Source organism: Poeciliopsis prolifica, unplaced genomic scaffold (assembly GCF_027474105.1).
Source record: "Poeciliopsis prolifica strain line A6 unplaced genomic scaffold, Auburn_PproV2 SCAFFOLD069, whole genome shotgun sequence".
Lineage (NCBI taxonomy): Eukaryota > Metazoa > Chordata > Actinopteri > Cyprinodontiformes > Poeciliidae > Poeciliopsis > Poeciliopsis prolifica.
Genome location: NW_026562444.1, coordinates 1,378,923 through 1,396,005, shown reverse-complemented (window position 1 = coordinate 1,396,005; position 17,083 = coordinate 1,378,923). Strand labels below are relative to the sequence as shown.

At 47.0% G+C, this 17,083-nt stretch overlaps 1 protein-coding gene and 1 pseudogene across 1 annotated transcript; one reads left to right on the top strand and one right to left on the bottom strand.

Annotated features, from left to right (window-relative positions):
• Nucleotides 1–222: 222 nt before the first annotated feature.
• Nucleotides 223–17,083, bottom strand: part of LOC129351764 (laminin subunit gamma-1-like) — a 48,720-nt pseudogene continuing 31,859 nt past the window's right edge.
• Nucleotides 5,465–9,366, top strand: LOC129351703 (uncharacterized). Its single transcript, XM_055020636.1, has 4 exons — nt 5,465–6,989; nt 7,233–7,673; nt 8,025–8,239; nt 9,343–9,366. The coding sequence occupies exons 1-3, from the start codon at nt 5,499–5,501 to the stop codon at nt 8,208–8,210; spliced, it is 2,118 nt and encodes a 705-aa protein (XP_054876611.1). The 5' UTR covers nt 5,465–5,498; the 3' UTR covers nt 8,211–8,239; nt 9,343–9,366.

Below are 17,083 nucleotides of genomic sequence, written 5' to 3'. Positions count from 1 at the left end.
GAAATATGGCGAGGCGCCAGTGGGCTGCAGTCGCGTTGGGTTTATGGTTCTGGTTGTCTCTGAGGTTCGTCCACCTCGCTGTCCAGCGTCTCTGCACCGCGGAGTTCCCTGTAACGACACCGCCGTCACCAGCAACTGCCTCTACTGGGCGCGGCTGAAATGTTGGCAAAGAAAGAACAGTTTTGGTAAAGTCGGCACGCTTGTCGGAGTGTTAGATGTGAGCGTGGGAGGAAACGGGGCGGCTGGACGATGCGGGGGTTAAGGCTGTTCCAGCGACGGCGTGTTGAAGCAGCCTTCGGGTAACGTTGCCTTGATGTCGTTCAGGTTGTTGATCGCTGCGGATCTCTCGGATCTGCCGGTCGTAGTCGTCGATCATCTGCTTCTGTGAGCTCGCCACATCGTTCAGCTCCCTCAGCTTCTTGTCCAGCTCGCTGCCGGACATCTTGTCCTTGGCACGCTTCAGAGACTCTTCAATCTGGTTCAGTTTGCTAAGATCCACTTTATCAATGTTTCCTGCAGGAACATGTGACAGTGAGTCAGAGAGTCGCAGCCAATGTTGCCGCCGAGAGACGAGTTGTGGACCTACCCAGCTGATCCATTAGGTCTGTGATGATCTTCAGGACCGTCTTCACCGTACTCTTGGCCTTGCGAGCGTTGTCCTCAGCCTGTTTGGCGGTTTCTGACGCTGCAGGACAAACCAGTCGCACCGACTATCAGCAACAGTTCAACACTTCATAGGTCGGAGGATTAGTTCGTACCATGGAAGCCATCATCATGTCGCTGTCGGCCTCGGCCTTCTTCTTCTTCAGCTCCTCCTCCGCGGCGCTCAGCTGATCCATCATGTCATCAACGTCTTTGTCCAGCTGTTTGTGTCCTGCAGCGCCTTCTCTGCGTCTTCTTTAGTCTTAGCTGAGCCCTGCCAGGACACCATGGAGGAGACAGTGAGCGGATCAGTTCACTGTCAACCAGCAGGGGGCGCCTCCTTACCTTCTGAACGTTGCCTGCGATCTTCTCAGCCTCTTCAGCCTTCCTCTTGGCCTCCCCAGCATCACCAGCAGCATTACCAAGCGCCTCCTTCGCCTGCCGCGTCTTCGTTGGCGGCCATGATGGTGGCATTGATGATGGGGATCTTCTTCATGGCTTCCTCTGCTGCTGTCTTGTTATCGTTGACCCTCCGGTCAAAGTCTGGAAGAAGTTTGGAAATAACCATCAGATTAAAATTATTCAGAAGGAAAACATTTACAATAAAAGGAAAATTAAAGCAACTTTTAATCTCAATTTTCTCTTAGAGAAACTTGTAGTAAGAGTTCTGCATTGATGAAAGTTTTTTTAATGCTCAGATAGAGAAAACAAAAAGCCGAGAATCCCCAAAAGTTCTCATGAAAAGTAGTGATGGTTTTGTCCAGTAACAGGAAGATTGCAACAGTTTGCATGAAGCAGTGCTGCAGCCTGTGTGATGCTTCCTGCATTGTCATCTCTCATCTCCATGTTTGCTGAAGAGCAGTCTGAGGGGAACTGCCGGTTTGGATCTTGGGCGGTTCCGTACCTCGCAGGTCCTCCAGGATGCTCTCTGCTTCTTTGAAAGTTGACTGCCTTTCTTCGCCGCCTCCTCGGCCAGAGCTTTAGCGGCATCGGCTCGGGCCAACAGCTGATCTGCAGTCTGGGACAGAAGGAGGTTTAGTGTCTGGTGTTAAGTGGCTCAGCTGCAGGAGACGCGGGTCAGAACCTGAACCCACCTGCTGCTCACTCTTCCCTTCTCCAGCAGCTTCGGACCTCCAGCTCTTTGGGCTTCAGGTCGTCTCGCAGCTCGTTGTACTCCCGTTCTGTCTTGTCAATCAGGTTGTCCAGATCGGACGCCTCTTAATCTTTTGGCATCATCCTGGAAACAGGCGCATCATTAATAAGTTTTGACTCTGCGAGCAACGCATGTCTTTTTCACCTTGCTAACATTCACCTCTAAAGTCTTGGTGTCAAACGGCGGGAGGCTGGTCAGGTTGGCGAACAGCTTCAGAGCTTTGTTCCCAGCGTCCTCTGCCTCCGCCTGCACCTTGTGGGCCTGTTTCTCCAGATCCTTGGCCCGCTCCTTCGCCTCGTTGTACCTGAACGGGAGGAGGAGTCAGAAACTCAAGAACTTCAAATTTGTTGGGAACTCATTGCCTCAAAGTCCAAAAACTTCAAACAGACTTTACACACAACGACAGCAAACTGCAACAAATGGAAAACCTTTTACAAGCAAAGATGAAGCAACTAGAGACAAAACAGATTCAAAAGTACCAAATCAAATGAGCGAAAAGCTGAAACACTGCCAGCAGGACGCGGCCCGTCTCCTTTAAAACCGTTTTCATCCAGACAAACTGACATGTGACCTACATCTTGTTGAGCTTGTCAATCTCGTCGGCCATCTTGCTCTCGCCGTCGATGGTCTTCAGCAGCAGGTTGTATGCTTTGGTTGACGTGTCGTTGGCATCTTTAGCGATCTTTTCAATCTGATCGGCGTCCATCTTGTGCCTGTAGAACAACATTTCATGGATGGATTCAGTTCATCTGATGAGTTCTTGGTGAGTCTTTCGCCGGTCGGAGCGACAGGCGGTGAATCAGTCTTACTTGTCGGCGAGGCGCGCCTCCTCCGCCAGCAGCGTCATGTTGTTGGGTTCTCCAGTGCCATCGGTAGGTTTGATGTCCTGTGAATAACGTCGGCTCAGTTACCTGCCACTGATCGATCCTTTGGATATCAGGACGATATTGATGTTATTTACCACTTTGCTGACGGCGTCCTTGGCCTTGGCCAGTTCCTGCCGAGCTCGATCTATCAGGCTCTCGGCATCTCGGACTCTGTCACGCGCGCGGTCAGCCTGAGCGCTGGTCGTCCACCGTGTTGCGGATGCTCTGCAGTCGGTTCCACTGGGTGGTCAGGGTGATGTTCAGGGTGTTCAGACGGTCCAGCAGACCTCGGTCTGCGTCTGCAAGGACCCGGTCAGGTTAGCAAACCGTGATGACCGTTGGTTTAATAACACCATCTTCTGGCCTCACATTGTTCTACATGTTTCAGTCTGCAGAGCAGCTTTACCTTTGCTATTCTGAGCCTCTTCCAGCAGCTCCATGATGACCTTTTCTGCCTCTTCAATCTGTCCTCAAAGGCCTTATCACTGACTGTATCCTGGCCGGAGCCCAGATTATCTATCAGCATCTGGAGTTCTTGTAGCTTCTGTCTCTGCTGGTTCACCTGGACACCATGTTAGAAACCATTTCAGTTTGAAAGGTCATGTGAAGCAGCGCAGCTCCGACCAACGACTGCTCACCTTGTCTCGGACCAGACCGTAGCAGGACGGACACTGCTGGCAGCCTGGCACTGACCGGTTGTAGAAATAATTCTCCTCACACATGTCGCATCGCGCTCCGACGAAACCGGGTCGACACTCGCACCGGCCATCTTCCTTACACTGACCGGACAGAGAACCTTCAGGGTCACAGTCACACGCTGAGCAGGAAACAGAAAGACAAGAGTTTATTCACATTTCATTTCTGATTTGTAGCTCTAGAATAACTAAATCTATGACAATTATTTATTTGGTCCTTGGATCTCTTGGATCTCAGGGTTTTTGCTTCGTATTTATACTACAGAACTCTAAAGTAAGTAAGTTACAAGTGAAAGTAACTTGTTTGGTTTTCTCCTCACGTTTGCATCCAGATGAGCTGAAGCCGAAAAAGTTGACCTCACAGCGGTCGCAGTGCTGGCCGGCGACGCCAGGTTGGCACTCGCATTGTCCTGAGTCAATGTCACAGTCGCCACTGGTGGAGCCGATCGGGTTGCAGTTACATCTGTGGACAGGTATGGACAGAGGAAGTCATCAGATCAACCCACCGTTACCGTAACCCTGGATTCTAACTTCCAACCCTGATCTGTTTGAACACAATCTAAGAAATGAAAGGACTTTCTGTAACGGCTGGTCAGTGAAGGATGAATAAACTAAAGGTCTGAAATGTGGAGGGAACTCACTCCTCGCAGCCATTGCCGCTCTGCAGGTTGAAGAATCCCAGCTGGCAGGCGCTGCAGTCGCGTTGATCCACATTAGGGAGACACTGACACTGCGGTGACGGAGAACAGCTGGTCTGCTGATCCACTGTGCCCAGCGGAGAACAGGAGCAGGCTGACGACAAACACCGACAGGAAACACTAAGAGCTCAATGAAAAGCTCACCGACTCCCAAACTGGTTATCTGAAAACCGAGGCTGCAGCTCATCTGACGCTACATCAGCAGTAAAACATGAGCGCAGCGTCAGTCTATGTGTCAGTCAGTGGCTGTGGATGAAAACGTGTTGCTGGTCGTCCACAGATGGATGCGAACGAGAGGCTTACCTGCACACTTCTCAGCAGGGTTGGAGGCGTGCGGGTCTCCGAAGAAGCCGCCTTGCAGCGGTCGCAGAAGAAGCCGTCGGTGTTGTAGATGCACTTGAGGCATTCTCCTGTCTCGCGGTTGCAGTTGCCGACGGCATTGGGGTCGATGTTATTGCTGCACTGGCAGGAGCGGCAGGGTCGGGCCGGCCCGTTCTGACCCAGAGGGTCCCCAAAGAACCCGTCGTCGCAGAGCTCACATCGCTTACCTGCACACAGGTGAGGCATGTTCACATAATGTTGATGTCTACTTTGACTGATCTTAACAAATGTTTCAGTTTATATATTTTTAGGGGATCCTCTGCTGGAAGAACCAGGAGGTGGATTGGTGTCCGGTCTGTGGTACCTGTGGTTCCAGCAGGACAGTTGGTACAAACCACTTCTCTGGTTTTGGGGACGACGGCGCAGGTGGCTCCACTGGGGCAGGGACACGGCTGGCAGCCCGCCGAGCCCTGAGTGGCGTCGCCGTAAAAACCCGTCCTGGCAGCGCTCGCAGCTCAACCCGGCAGTGTTGTCCTGACAGTCACAGGCTCCTGGACAAGAGGCAGAAGAAACAAGGGATGGATTCACCAGTTCACTACCAGTAACAACCCAGTGTGACACTAAAGCCACTGGAAAAATGGTGAGAGAAGCAAAGCAGAACACCAGTTAGATCCAGTTAGAACCTCGAGAAATCAGTAGGAACCAATCCAAGGTTCTGTCTAAAACCTGAAAAAGACCAAACAAAATCACTGTGACCATCAAACCGTCCACTCCCAGAGTTCCCAGTGTTCCCAGTGTCAGAGTGGGAGGCAGCACTGCAGTCAATCATCCCAGTGTTCCCAGTCTTACCAGTATCAGGGTGGCAGGCGTCGCTGTGTCCATGGCAGTTGCAGACTTCACAGGAGCTGAAGGGTCCGAGCTCCAGCTGGGCCGGCGATATCCCAGGGTGCATTGCTCACAGTGCTGACCCTGGTAACCCGGCGGACACGTGCACTGCTCCACCCAGCGGGCCGGCACCCCGGGGGCCCTCCTCGCCGTGACCAAGGAGACATTGTCCAGGTAACCAGCACCTGCAGACACAGACGAAGGTTAAAGGCAGAACGACTCTGGAGGAAGGAAGGTGATGAAGGTAGTGAAGGTGATGAAGGTAGTGAAGGTGATGAAGGTAGTGAAGGTGATGAAGGTAGTGAAGGTGATGAAGGTGGTGAAGGTGATGAAGGTGATGAAGGTAGTGAAGGTAGTGAAGGTGATGAAGGTAGTGAAGGTGGTGAAGGTGGTGAAGGTAGTGAAGGTGATGAAGGTAGTGAAGGTGATGAAGGTGGTGAAGGTGGTGAAGGTAGTGAAGGTGGTGAAGGTATTGAAGGTGATGAAGGTGATAAAGGTGGTGAAGGTAGTGAAGGTGATGAAAGTGGTGAAGGTGATGAAGGTGGTGAAGGTGATGAAGGTAGTGAAGGTGATGAAGGTGGTGAAGGTGATGAAGGTGGTGAAGATGATGAAGGTGATGAAGGTGGTGAAGGTAGTGAAGGTGGTGAAGGTGATGAAGGTAGTGAAGGTGGTGGAGGTGATGAAGATGATGAAGGTGATGAAGGTAGTGAAGGTGATGAAGGTAGTGAAGGTGATGAAGGTAGTGAAGGTGGTGAAGGTGGTGAAGGTAGTGAAGGTGATGAAGGTAGTGAAGGTGATGAAGGTAGTGAAGGTGGTGAAGGTGATGAAGGTGGTGAAGGTGATGAAAGTGGTGAAGGTGATGAAGGTGATGAAGGTGGTGAAGGTGATGAAGGTGATGAAGGTGGTGAAGGTGATGAAGGTGGTGAAGGTGATGAAGGTAGTGAAGGTGATGAAGGTGATGAAGGTAGTGAAGGTGATGAAGGTGGTGAAGGTAGTGAAGGTGATGAAGATGATGAAGGTGGTGAAGGTGATGAAGGTGGTGAAGGTAGTGAAGGTGGTGAAGGTAGTGAAGGTGGTGAAGGTGATGAAGGTGGTGAAGGTGATGAAGGTGGTGAAGGTGATGAAGGTGGTGAAGGTAGTGAAGGTGATGAAGGTGATGAAGGTGATGAAGGTAGTGAAGGTGGTGAAGATGATGAAGGTGATGAAGATGATGAAGGTGATGAAGATGATGAAGGTGATGAAGGTGGTGAAGGTGATGAAGGTAGTGAAGGTAGTCAAGATGATGAAGATGATGAAGGTGATGAAGGTGATGAAGATGATGAAGGTGGTGAAGGTGATGAAGATGATGAAGGTGGTGGAGGTGATGAAGATGGTGAAGGTGATGAAGGTAATCAAGGTGGTGAAGGTGATGAAGATGATGAAGATGATGAAGGTGGTGGAGGTGATGAAGGTGGTGAAGGTGATGAAGGTGGTGAAGGTTGTGAAGGTGATGAAGGTGGTGGAGGTGGTGAAGGTAGTGAAGATGATGAAGGTGATGAAGGTGATGAAGGTGGTGAAGGTGAAGAAGGTGATGAAGGTGAAGAAGGTGATGAAGGTGATGAAGGTGGTGAAGGTGATGAAGGTGATGAAGGTGATGAAGGTGAAGAAGGTGATGAAGGTGATGAAGGTGGTGAAGGTGATGAAGGTAGTGAAGGTGAAGAAGGTGATGAAGGTGGTGAAGGTGATGAAGGTGGTGAAGGTGATGAAGGTAGTGAAGGTAGTGAAGGTGATGAAGGTGATGAAGGTGGTGAATGTAGTGAAGGTGATGAAGGTGGTGAAGGTGATAAAGGTGATGAAGGTGATGAAGGTAGTGAAGGTGATGAAGGTGGTGAAGGTGATGAAGGTGATGAAGGTAGTGAAGGTAGTGAAGGTGATGAAGGTGATGAAGGTGGTGAAGATGATGAAGGTGATGAAGGTGATGAAGGTGGTGGAGGTGATGAAGGTGAAGAAGGTGATGAAGGTGATGAAGGTAGTGAAGGTGAAGAAGGTGATGAAGGTGATGAAGGTAGTGAAGGTAGTGAAGGTGATGAAGGTGGTGAAGGTGATAAAGGTGGTGAAGGTGATGAAGGTAGTGAAGGTAGTGAAGGTGATGAAGGTAGTGAAGGTGATGAAGGTGGTGAAGGTGATAAAGGTGGTGAAGGTGATGAAGGTAGTGAAGGTAGTGAAGGTGATGAAGGTAGTGAAGGTGATGAAGGTGGTGAAGGTGATAAAGGTGGTGAAGGTGATGAAGGTAGTGAAGGTAGTGAAGGTGATGAAGGTAGTGAAGGTAGTGAAGGTGATGAAGGTGATGAAGGTGGTGAAGGTGATGAAGGTGATGAAGGTAGTGAAGGTAGTGAAGGTGATGAAGGTGGTGAAGATGATGAAGGTGATGAAGGTGATGAAGGTGGTGAAGGTGATGAAGGTGAAGAAGGTGATAAAGGTGATGAAGGTGATGAAGGTGGTGAAGGTGATGAAGGTGGTGAAGGTGATAAAGGTGATGAAGGTGATGAAGGTGGTAAAGGTGGTGAAGGTGGTGAAGATGATGAAGGTGGTGGAGGTGATGAAGGTGGTGAAGGTGATGAAGGTGGTGAAGGTGGTGAAGGTGATGAAGGTGGTGGAGGTGGTGAAGGTAGTGAAGATGATGAAGGTGATGAAGGTGAAGAAGGTGATGAAGGTGATGAAGGTGGTGAAGGTGATGAAGGTGAAGAAGGTGATGAAGGTGATGAAGGTGGTGAAGGTGATGAAGGTAGTGAAGGTGATGAAGGTGGTGAAGGTGATGAAGGTGGTGAAGGTGATGAAGGTGGTGAAGGTGATGAAGGTGATGAAGGTGATGAAGGTAGTGAAGGTGGTGAAGGTAGTGAAGATGATGAAGATGATGAAGGTGAAGAAGGTGATGAAGGTGGTGAAGGTAGTGAAGATGATGAGGTGGTGAAGGTGAAGAAGGTGAAGAAGGTGATGAAGGTGGTGAAGGTGATGAAGGTGAAGAAGGTGATGAAGTTGATGAAGGTGATGAAGGTAGTGAAGGTAGTGAAGGTGGTGAAGGTAGTGAAGATGATGAAGATGATGAAGGTGGTGAAGGTGATGAAGGTGATGAAGGTGGTGAAGGTGATGAAGGTGATGAAGGTAGTGAAGGTGGTGAAGGTAGTGAAGATGATGAAGATGATGAAGGTGATGAAGATGATGAAGGTGATGAAGGTAGTGAAGGTGGTGAAGGTAGTGAAGATGATGAAGATGATGAAGGTGGTGAAGGTGATGAAGGTGATGAAGGTAGTGAAGGTGGTGAAGGTAGTGAAGATGATGAAGATGATGAAGGTGATGAAGATGATGAAGGTGATGAAGGTGATGAAGATGATGAAGGTGAAGAAGGTGGTGAAGGTGAAGAAGGTGATGAAGGTGGTGAAGGTGATGAAGGTGGTGGAGGTGATGAAGGTGATGAAGGTGGTGAAGGTGATGAAGGTGATGAAGGGGTGAAGGTGATGAAGGTGGTGAAGGTGAAGAAGGTGATGAAGGTGGTGAAGGTGATGAAGGTGATGAAGGTAGTGAAGGTGGTGAAGGTAGTGAAGATGATGAAGATGATGAAGGTGATGAAGATGATGAAGGTGATGAAGGTAGTGAAGGTGGTGAAGGTAGTGAAGATGATGAAGATGATGAAGATGATGAAGGTGATGAAGATGATGAAGGTGAAGAAGGTGGTGAAGGTGAAGGTGATGAAGGTGAAGAAGGTGATGAAGGTGGTGGAGGTGATGAAGGTGATGAAGGTGGTGAAGGTGATGAAGGTGATGAAGGTGGTGAAGGTGATGAAGATGATGAAGGTGGTGAAGGTGGTGAAGGTGATGAAGGTGGTGGAGGTGATGAAGGTGGTGAAGGTGAAGAAGGTGATGAAGGTGGTGAAGGTGATGAAGATGATGAAGGTGGTGAAGGTGGTGAAGGTGATGAAGGTGGTGAAGGTGATGAAGGTGGTGGGGGTGATGAAGATGATGAAGGTGATGAAGGTGATGAAGATGATGAAGGTGAAGAAGGTGGTGAAGGTGATGAAGGTGATGAAGGTGGTGGAGGTGATGAAGGTGATGAAGGTGATGAAGGTGGTGGAGGTGAAGAAGGTGATGAAGGTGGTGAAGGTGATGAAGATGATGAAGGTGATGAAGGTGGTGAAGGTGATGAAGGTGATGAAGGTGGTGGGGGTGATGAAGATGATGAAGGTGGTGAAGGTGGTGAAGGTGGTGAAGGTGATGAAGATGATGAAGGTGATGAAGGTGGTGAAGGTGATGAAGGTGGTGGAGGTGATGAAGATGATGAAGATGGTGAAGGTGGTGAAGGTGATGAAGGTGGTGAAGGTGATGAAGGTGAAGAAGGTGATGAAGGTGGTGGAGGTGATGAAGGTGATGAAGGTAGTGAAGGTGGTGAAGGTGATGAAGATGATGAAGGTGATGAAGGTGGTGGAGGTGATGAAGATGATGAAGATGATGAAGGTGGTGAAGGTGGTGGAGGTGATGAAGGTGATGAAGGTGGTGAAGGTGATGAAGGTGGTGGAGGTGATGAAGATGATGAAGATGATGAAGGTGGTGAAGTTGATGAAGGTGGTGAAGGTGATGAAGGTGATGAAGGTGGTGGAGGTGATGAAGGTGATGAAGGTAGTGAAGGTGGTGAAGGTGATGAAGATGATGAAGGTGGTGGAGGTGATGAAGATGATGAAGGTGGTGAAGGTGATGAAGGTGGTGGAGGTGATGAAGATGATGAAGGTGGTGAAGGTGGTGGAGGTGATGAAGGTGATGAAGGTGGTGAAGGTGATGAAGGTGGTGGAGGTGATGAAGATGATGAAGGTGGTGAAGGTGGTGAAGGTGGTGAAGGTGATGAAGGTGATGAAGGTGGTGGAGGTGATGAAGATGATGAAGATGATGAAGGTGGTGAAGGTGGTGAAGGTGAAGAAGGTGATGAAGGTGGTGGAGGTGATGAAGATGATGAAGGTGATGAAGGTGGTGAAGGTGAAGAAGGTGATGAAGGTGATGAAGGTGGTGGAGGTGATGAAGATGATGAATATGATGAAGGTGGTGAAGGTGATGAAGGTGGTGAAGGTGATGAAGGTGATGAAGGTGGTGGAGGTGATGAAGGTGATGAAGGTAGTGAAGGTGATGAAGGTGGTGGAGGTGATGAAGGTGATGAAGGTGGTGGAGGTGATGAAGGTGATGAAGGTGGTGGAGGTGATGAAGGTGATGAAGGTGGTGAAGGTGATGAAGGTGATGAAGGTGGTGGAGGTGATGAAGTTGATGAAGGTGGTGGAGGTGATGAAGGTGGTGAAGGTGATGAAGGTGGTGGAGGTGATGAAGGTGGTGGAGGTGATGAAGGTAGTGAAGGTGATGAAGGTAGTGAAGGTGATGAAGGTAGTGAAGGTGGTGAAGGTGATGAAGGTGGTGAAGGTGATGAAGGTGATGAAGGTGGTGGAGGTGATGAAGGTGATGAAGGTGGTGGAGGTGATGAAGGTGATGAAGGTGGTGGAGGTGATGAAGGTGGTGAAGGTGGTGAAGGTAGTGAAGGTGATGAAGGTGGTGAAGGTGATGAAGGTGGTGAAGGTGATGAAGGTGGTGAAGATGATGAAGGTGGTGAAGGTAGTGAAGGTAGTGAAGGTGGTGAAGGTAGTGAAGGTATTGAAGGTGATGAAGGTGATAAAGGTGATGAAGGTGGTGAAGGTGATGAAGGTAGTGAAGGTAGTGAAGGTGATGAAGGTAGTGAAGGTGATGAAGGTAGTGAAGGTGGTGAAGGTGATGAAGGTGATGAAGGTGGTGGAGGTGATGAAGGTGATGAAGGTGGTGGAGGTGATGAAGATGATGAAGATGATGAAGGTGGTGAAGGTGATGAAGGTGATGAAGGTGGTGAAGGTGATGAAGGTGATGAAGGTGATAAAGGTGGTGGAGGTGATGAAGGTGATGAAGGTGGTGGAGGTGATGAAGGTGGTGAAGGTGGTGAAGGTAGTGAAGGTGATGAAGGTGGTGAAGGTGATGAAGGTGGTGAAGGTGATGAAGGTGGTGAAGATGATGAAGGTGGTGAAGGTAGTGAAGGTAGTGAAGGTGGTGAAGGTAGTGAAGGTATTGAAGGTGATGAAGGTGATAAAGGTGATGAAGGTGGTGAAGGTAGTGAAGGTGATGAAGGTAGTGAAGGTGGTGAAGGTGATGAAGGTGATGAAGGTGGTGGAGGTGATGAAGATGATGAAGGTGGTGAAGGTGGTGAAGGTGATGAAGGTGATGAAGGTGGTGAAGATGATGAAGGTGGTGAAGGTAGTGAAGGTAGTGAAGGTGGTGAAGGTAGTGAAGGTATTGAAGGTGATGAAGGTGATGAAGGTGGTGGAGGTGATGAAGGTGATGAAGGTGGTGGAGGTGATGAAGATGATGAAGATGATGAAGGTGATGAAGGTAGTGAAGGTGGTGAAGGTGATGAAGGTGATGAAGGTGGTGGAGGTGATGAAGGTGATGAAGGTGGTGGAGGTGATGAAGATGATGAAGATGATGAAGGTGGTGAAGGTGATGAAGATGATGAAGGTAGTGAAGGTGGTGAAGGTAGTGCAGATGATGAAGATGATGAAGATGATGATGGTAGTGAAAGTGATGAAGGTGATGAAGGTTCCTACTCCGCTCGCTGTAGGTTCCCGGATCTTGATGGCCGTCAGGTTGTGGAGAAGTTTCTGGAAGTCTGAGTCGCTGACAGAAGGTCTCCAGGGGTAGCCCGGCTGCTCGTGGAGCCTGAACCAGAACCAGAACCAGAACCAGAACGGTTTCATTATTCAGGACTGACAGAGAGCTGAGGAACCTTCTCTGGACAAGTCGCCTCATCTCACCTGAACACAAAGGTCTGCATGTTCTCGTTGGGGTAGGCGTTGCCCTGAGCGATGAGCGGGACGGCCAGCCTCATGCCGGACCCCTCCAGGATCAGATCCTCGGCCGACAGGCGCGCATCCCGCCGCTCCACCCGGAAGGTCATGCTCAGGTTTTGTCCGTAGCTCAGCATCTGATTCCTCAAGAACTTCTCTGTGGAGCAGAAAACAGCAGCAGTGAGTCTCTGAGGGAACCGGAGGGTCCGGGCGGGTCCGGTTCGGTACCTGGGGCCACCAGGTACAAGGGCTGGTAGTCTTCAGACACCAGGGACACTTCCTGTCCACTGGGGGACCACTGGACTGAGACGGTGGATCCGTCCCGCGTCTGGCCGCTCCACTCCTCTGTACCTGTAAACAGGAACAGGAAGTCAGGAGCCGACACTAGAGGGCAAGCGTGCCCAGAGTTCGGGCTGCAGGCGGAGTTCACCTCTGTCGAAGGTGGAGCTGATGGTGTGGACGCTGTAGCCCTCGGCGCTGTCGCACACAGACGAGTGCTGGAAGCAGAAACAAGCCGTGCAGCCCTGAGGGTTGTTGGGGTCCAAGTTGAAGTAACCTGGTTTACATCTGGAGGGACAGACGGGTCGGTGTGAAGGCTGTCTCAACGAGGGACAGAACCTGGGTGGGGGCCTCACCTGTCGCAGCTGAAGCCCTCCACGTTGTCTTTACAGCGGCACTGACCCGTGTTGACGTCACACTCCTGGGTGCTGCCTGACGGCGAGCAGGTGCAAGGCCTGGCAGACAAGCACAGGGTTAAATTAACCCACAAAGCACTGGGAGACAAAACGACCCCAAACTCAACGATGTGGCCAGCAGATGGGCTCAGAGGACACAGGTCCTGAGAGGTCGGTTCATTCCTGGCTTTCAGAAACTAACGTTGCAGATTCCCAGCCTGTCATGATCCAGTTTAATGCAGTGGACTGGGATCACTGGATCCATTCCAGTTTAATGCAGTGGACTGGGATCACTGGATCCATTCCAGTTTAACGCTGTGTGTCCAGGTGATGTTATTCGGTGGCGGCGCGGCGGCGTACCTGCAGCCGGCCTCGGTCAGGCTGGAACCCTGGGACAGCGGTCGCACTTCTCCCCGGTTACTCCGGGTTTGCAGGCGCACACGCTCTGTTGTTGCACTGAGGAGACTCAGAACCTGCAAACAAACGTCGGCCGTCAGCTCGGTAACCTTTAACCTCCCAAACATAGTTAGCATCAATGAATTAAGCTGGAATAGAGCAGGAAAACCTAATTCCACCAGAAGGAGACAGACAGACAGAGACATTCTCCTGGAAAACATGCACAGAGCTAAAAATGATGCAAACACCAAATAAATCCACAAAAACTTTTCCATAAAAAACCCATGAAAAAGCAAAAAGTAAAGATGTAAAATATGCCAGAAAGGAGCAGAACATCACCTTATAATCAACAAGGAACATTTTAATCAGAACACAGATTTAAAAACTGAGAATATCCAGATAAATAGGAAACATGCAGAAACAGCAGTAAAATGACCAGCAGGGGGCAGAAAACCACTGCTGTTCAGTTCAAGGTTTTGAAATCCAGTTTATGACGTTTTACCTTTGGTTTTATATTTATCAGCTTATTTTCTGTCTGAGCCGTTTTGACTGAGTTTATAGGTCAGAGTTGATAAAACAGTTTCTGTTTCTCAGACTTTGGATCAGCGCAGAAATGAACCGGTTGACCTGTCAGATGTGAGCCGGGCGTGGCAGATTCATGCGTCCATAATCCACGTTTCACGGCCAGGATGAAAGGATGAAGTTGCTGTTTCTGTTGCTGCCGGGACTCACCGATGGAGTTGCAGTTGCAGGGCAGGCAGCGGTTGCCGCTCTGGTCTCTGTGGTAGTTGTCGAGGCAACGCTCACAGTTGGGCCCGTCGGTGTTGTCGGCGCAGTTTCTGCAGTGACCTCCGTGACCCGTGGCCCGGTACAGCTCGGCATCGAAGTAACAGTCTGAGCTCTTCCTGTTGCAGTCGCAGGCTGAAACAGGAAACAGCAACAATCCCTGAAAACTCAATATAAGCACTAAACACTTTAACCAGAACTAACAGTTTAACCAGAACAAAATACTTTAACCAGAACTAACACTTTAAAATAACAGTTCAACCAGAACTAAATACTTTAACCAGAAAACTAACAGTTCAACCAGAACTAAATACTTTAACCAGAACTACAGTTTAACCAGAACAAATACTTTAACCAGAACTAACACTTTAACCAGAACTAACAGTTTAACCAGAACAAAATACTTTAACCAGAACTAACACTTTAACCAGAACTAACAGTTCAACCAGAACTAAACACTTTAACCAGAACTAACAGTTCAACCAGAACTAAATACTTTAACCAGAACTAACAGTTTAACCAGAACAAAATACTTTAACCAGAACTAACACTTTAACCAGAACTAACAGTTCAACCAGAACTAAATACTTTAACCAGAACTAAACACTTTAACCAGAACTAAATACTTTAACCAGCACTAACAGTTTAACCAGAACTAAATACTTAACCAGAACTAACAGTTTAACCAGAACTAACAGTTTAACCAGAACTAACAGCTTAACCAGAACTAATACTTTAACCAGAACTAACAGTTTAACCAGAACTAACAGTTTAACCAGAACTAAATACTTTAACCAGAACTAACAGTTTAACCAGAACTAACAGCTTAACCAGAACTAACACTTTAACCAGAACTAACAGTTTAACCAGAACTAAATACTTTAACCAGAACTAACAGCTTAACCAGAACTAACACTTTAACCAGAACTAACAGCTTAACCAGAACTAACACTTTAACCAGAACTAACAGTTCAACCAGAACTAAATACTTTAACCAGAACTAACAGTTTAACCAGAACAAAACACTTTAACCAGAACTAACAGTTTAACCAGAACTAACAGTTTAACCAGAACTAAATACTTTAACCAGAACTAACAGTTTAACCAGCACTAACAGTTTAACCAGAACTAACAGTTTAACCAGAACTAAATACTTTAACCAGAACTAACAGTTTAACCAGCACTAACAGTTTAACCAGAACTAAATACTTTAACCAGAACAAAATACTTTAACCAGAACTAACAGCTTAACAAGAACTAACACTTTAACCAGAACTAACAGTTTAACCAGAACTAAACGCTTTAACCAGAACTAACAGTTCAACCAGAACTAAATACTTTAACCAGAACTAACAGCTTAACCAGAACTAACACTTTAACCAGAACTAACAGCTTAACCAGAACTAAACACTTTAACCAGAACTAACAGTTTAACCAGAACAAAACACTTTAACCAGAACTAACAGTTTAACCAGAACTAACAGTTTAACCAGAACTAAACACTTTAACCAGAACTAACAGTTTAACCAGAACTAAATACTTTAACCAGAACTAACAGTTTAACCAGAACTAACAGTTTAACCAGAACAAAACACTTTAACCAGAACTAACAGTTCAACCAGCACTAACAGTTTAACCAGAACTAACAGTTTAACCAGAACTAAATACTTTAACCAGAACTAACAGTTTAACCAGAACTAAACACTTTAACCAGAACTAAACGCTTTAACCAGAACTAAACTCTTTAACCAGAACTAACAGTTTAACCAGAACTAACAGTTTAACCAGAACTAACAGTTTAACCAGAACTAAATACTTTAACCAGAACTAACAGTTCAACCAGAACTAAATACTTTAACCAGAACTAACAGTTTAACCAGAACTAAACACTTTAACCAGAACTAACAGTTTAACCAGAACTAACAGTTTAACCAGAACTAAATACTTTAACCAGAACTAACAGTTTAACCAGAACAAAACACTTTAACCAGAACTAACAGTTTAACCAGAACTAACAGTTTAACCAGAACTAAACGCTTTAACCAGAACTAACAGTTCAACCAGAACTAAATACTTTAACCAGAACTAACAGTTTAACCAGCACTAACAGTTTAACCAGAACAAAATACTTTAACCAGAACTAACAGCTTAACCAGAACTAACACTTTAACCAGAACTAACAGCTTAACCAGAACTAACACTTTAACCAGAACTAACAGTTTAACCAGAACAAAACACTTTAACCAGAACTAACAGTTTAACCAGAACTAAATACTTTAACCAGAACTAACAGTTTAACCAGAACTAACAGTTTAACCAGAACTAACAGTTTAACCAGAACTAAATACTTTAACCAGAACTAACAGTTTAACCAGAACTAACACTTTAACCAGAACTAAACGCTTTAACCAGAACTAAACTCTTTAACCAGAACTAACAGTTTAACCAGAACTAAATACTTTAACCAGAACTAACAGTTTAACCAGAACTAACAGTTTAACCAGAACTAAATACTTTAACCAGAACTAACAGTTCAACCAGAACTAAACACTTTAACCAGAACTAACAGTTCAACCAGCACTAACAGTTTAACCAGAACTAACAGTTTAACCAGAACTAAATACTTTAACCAGAACTAACAGTTTAACCAGAACTAAACACTTTAACCAGAACTAAACGCTTTAACCAGAACTAAACTCTTTAACCAGAACTAACAGTTTAACCAGAACTAAATACTTTAACCAGAACTAACAGTTTAACCAGAACTAACAGTTTAACCAGAACTAACAGTTTAACCAGAACAAAACACTTTAACTAGAACTAACAGTTTAACCAGAACAAAACACTTTAACCAGAACTAACAGTTTAACCAGAACAAAACACTTTAACTAGAACTAACAGTTTAACCAGAACAAAACACTTTAACCAGAACTAACAGTTTAACCAGAACTAAACACTTTAATCAGAACTGTTAGTAACAGTTCAACCAGAACTAAACGCTTTAACCAGAACTAACAGTTTAACCAGAACTAACAGTTTAACCAGAACTAACAGTTTAACCAGAACTAAACACTTTAACCAGAACTAACA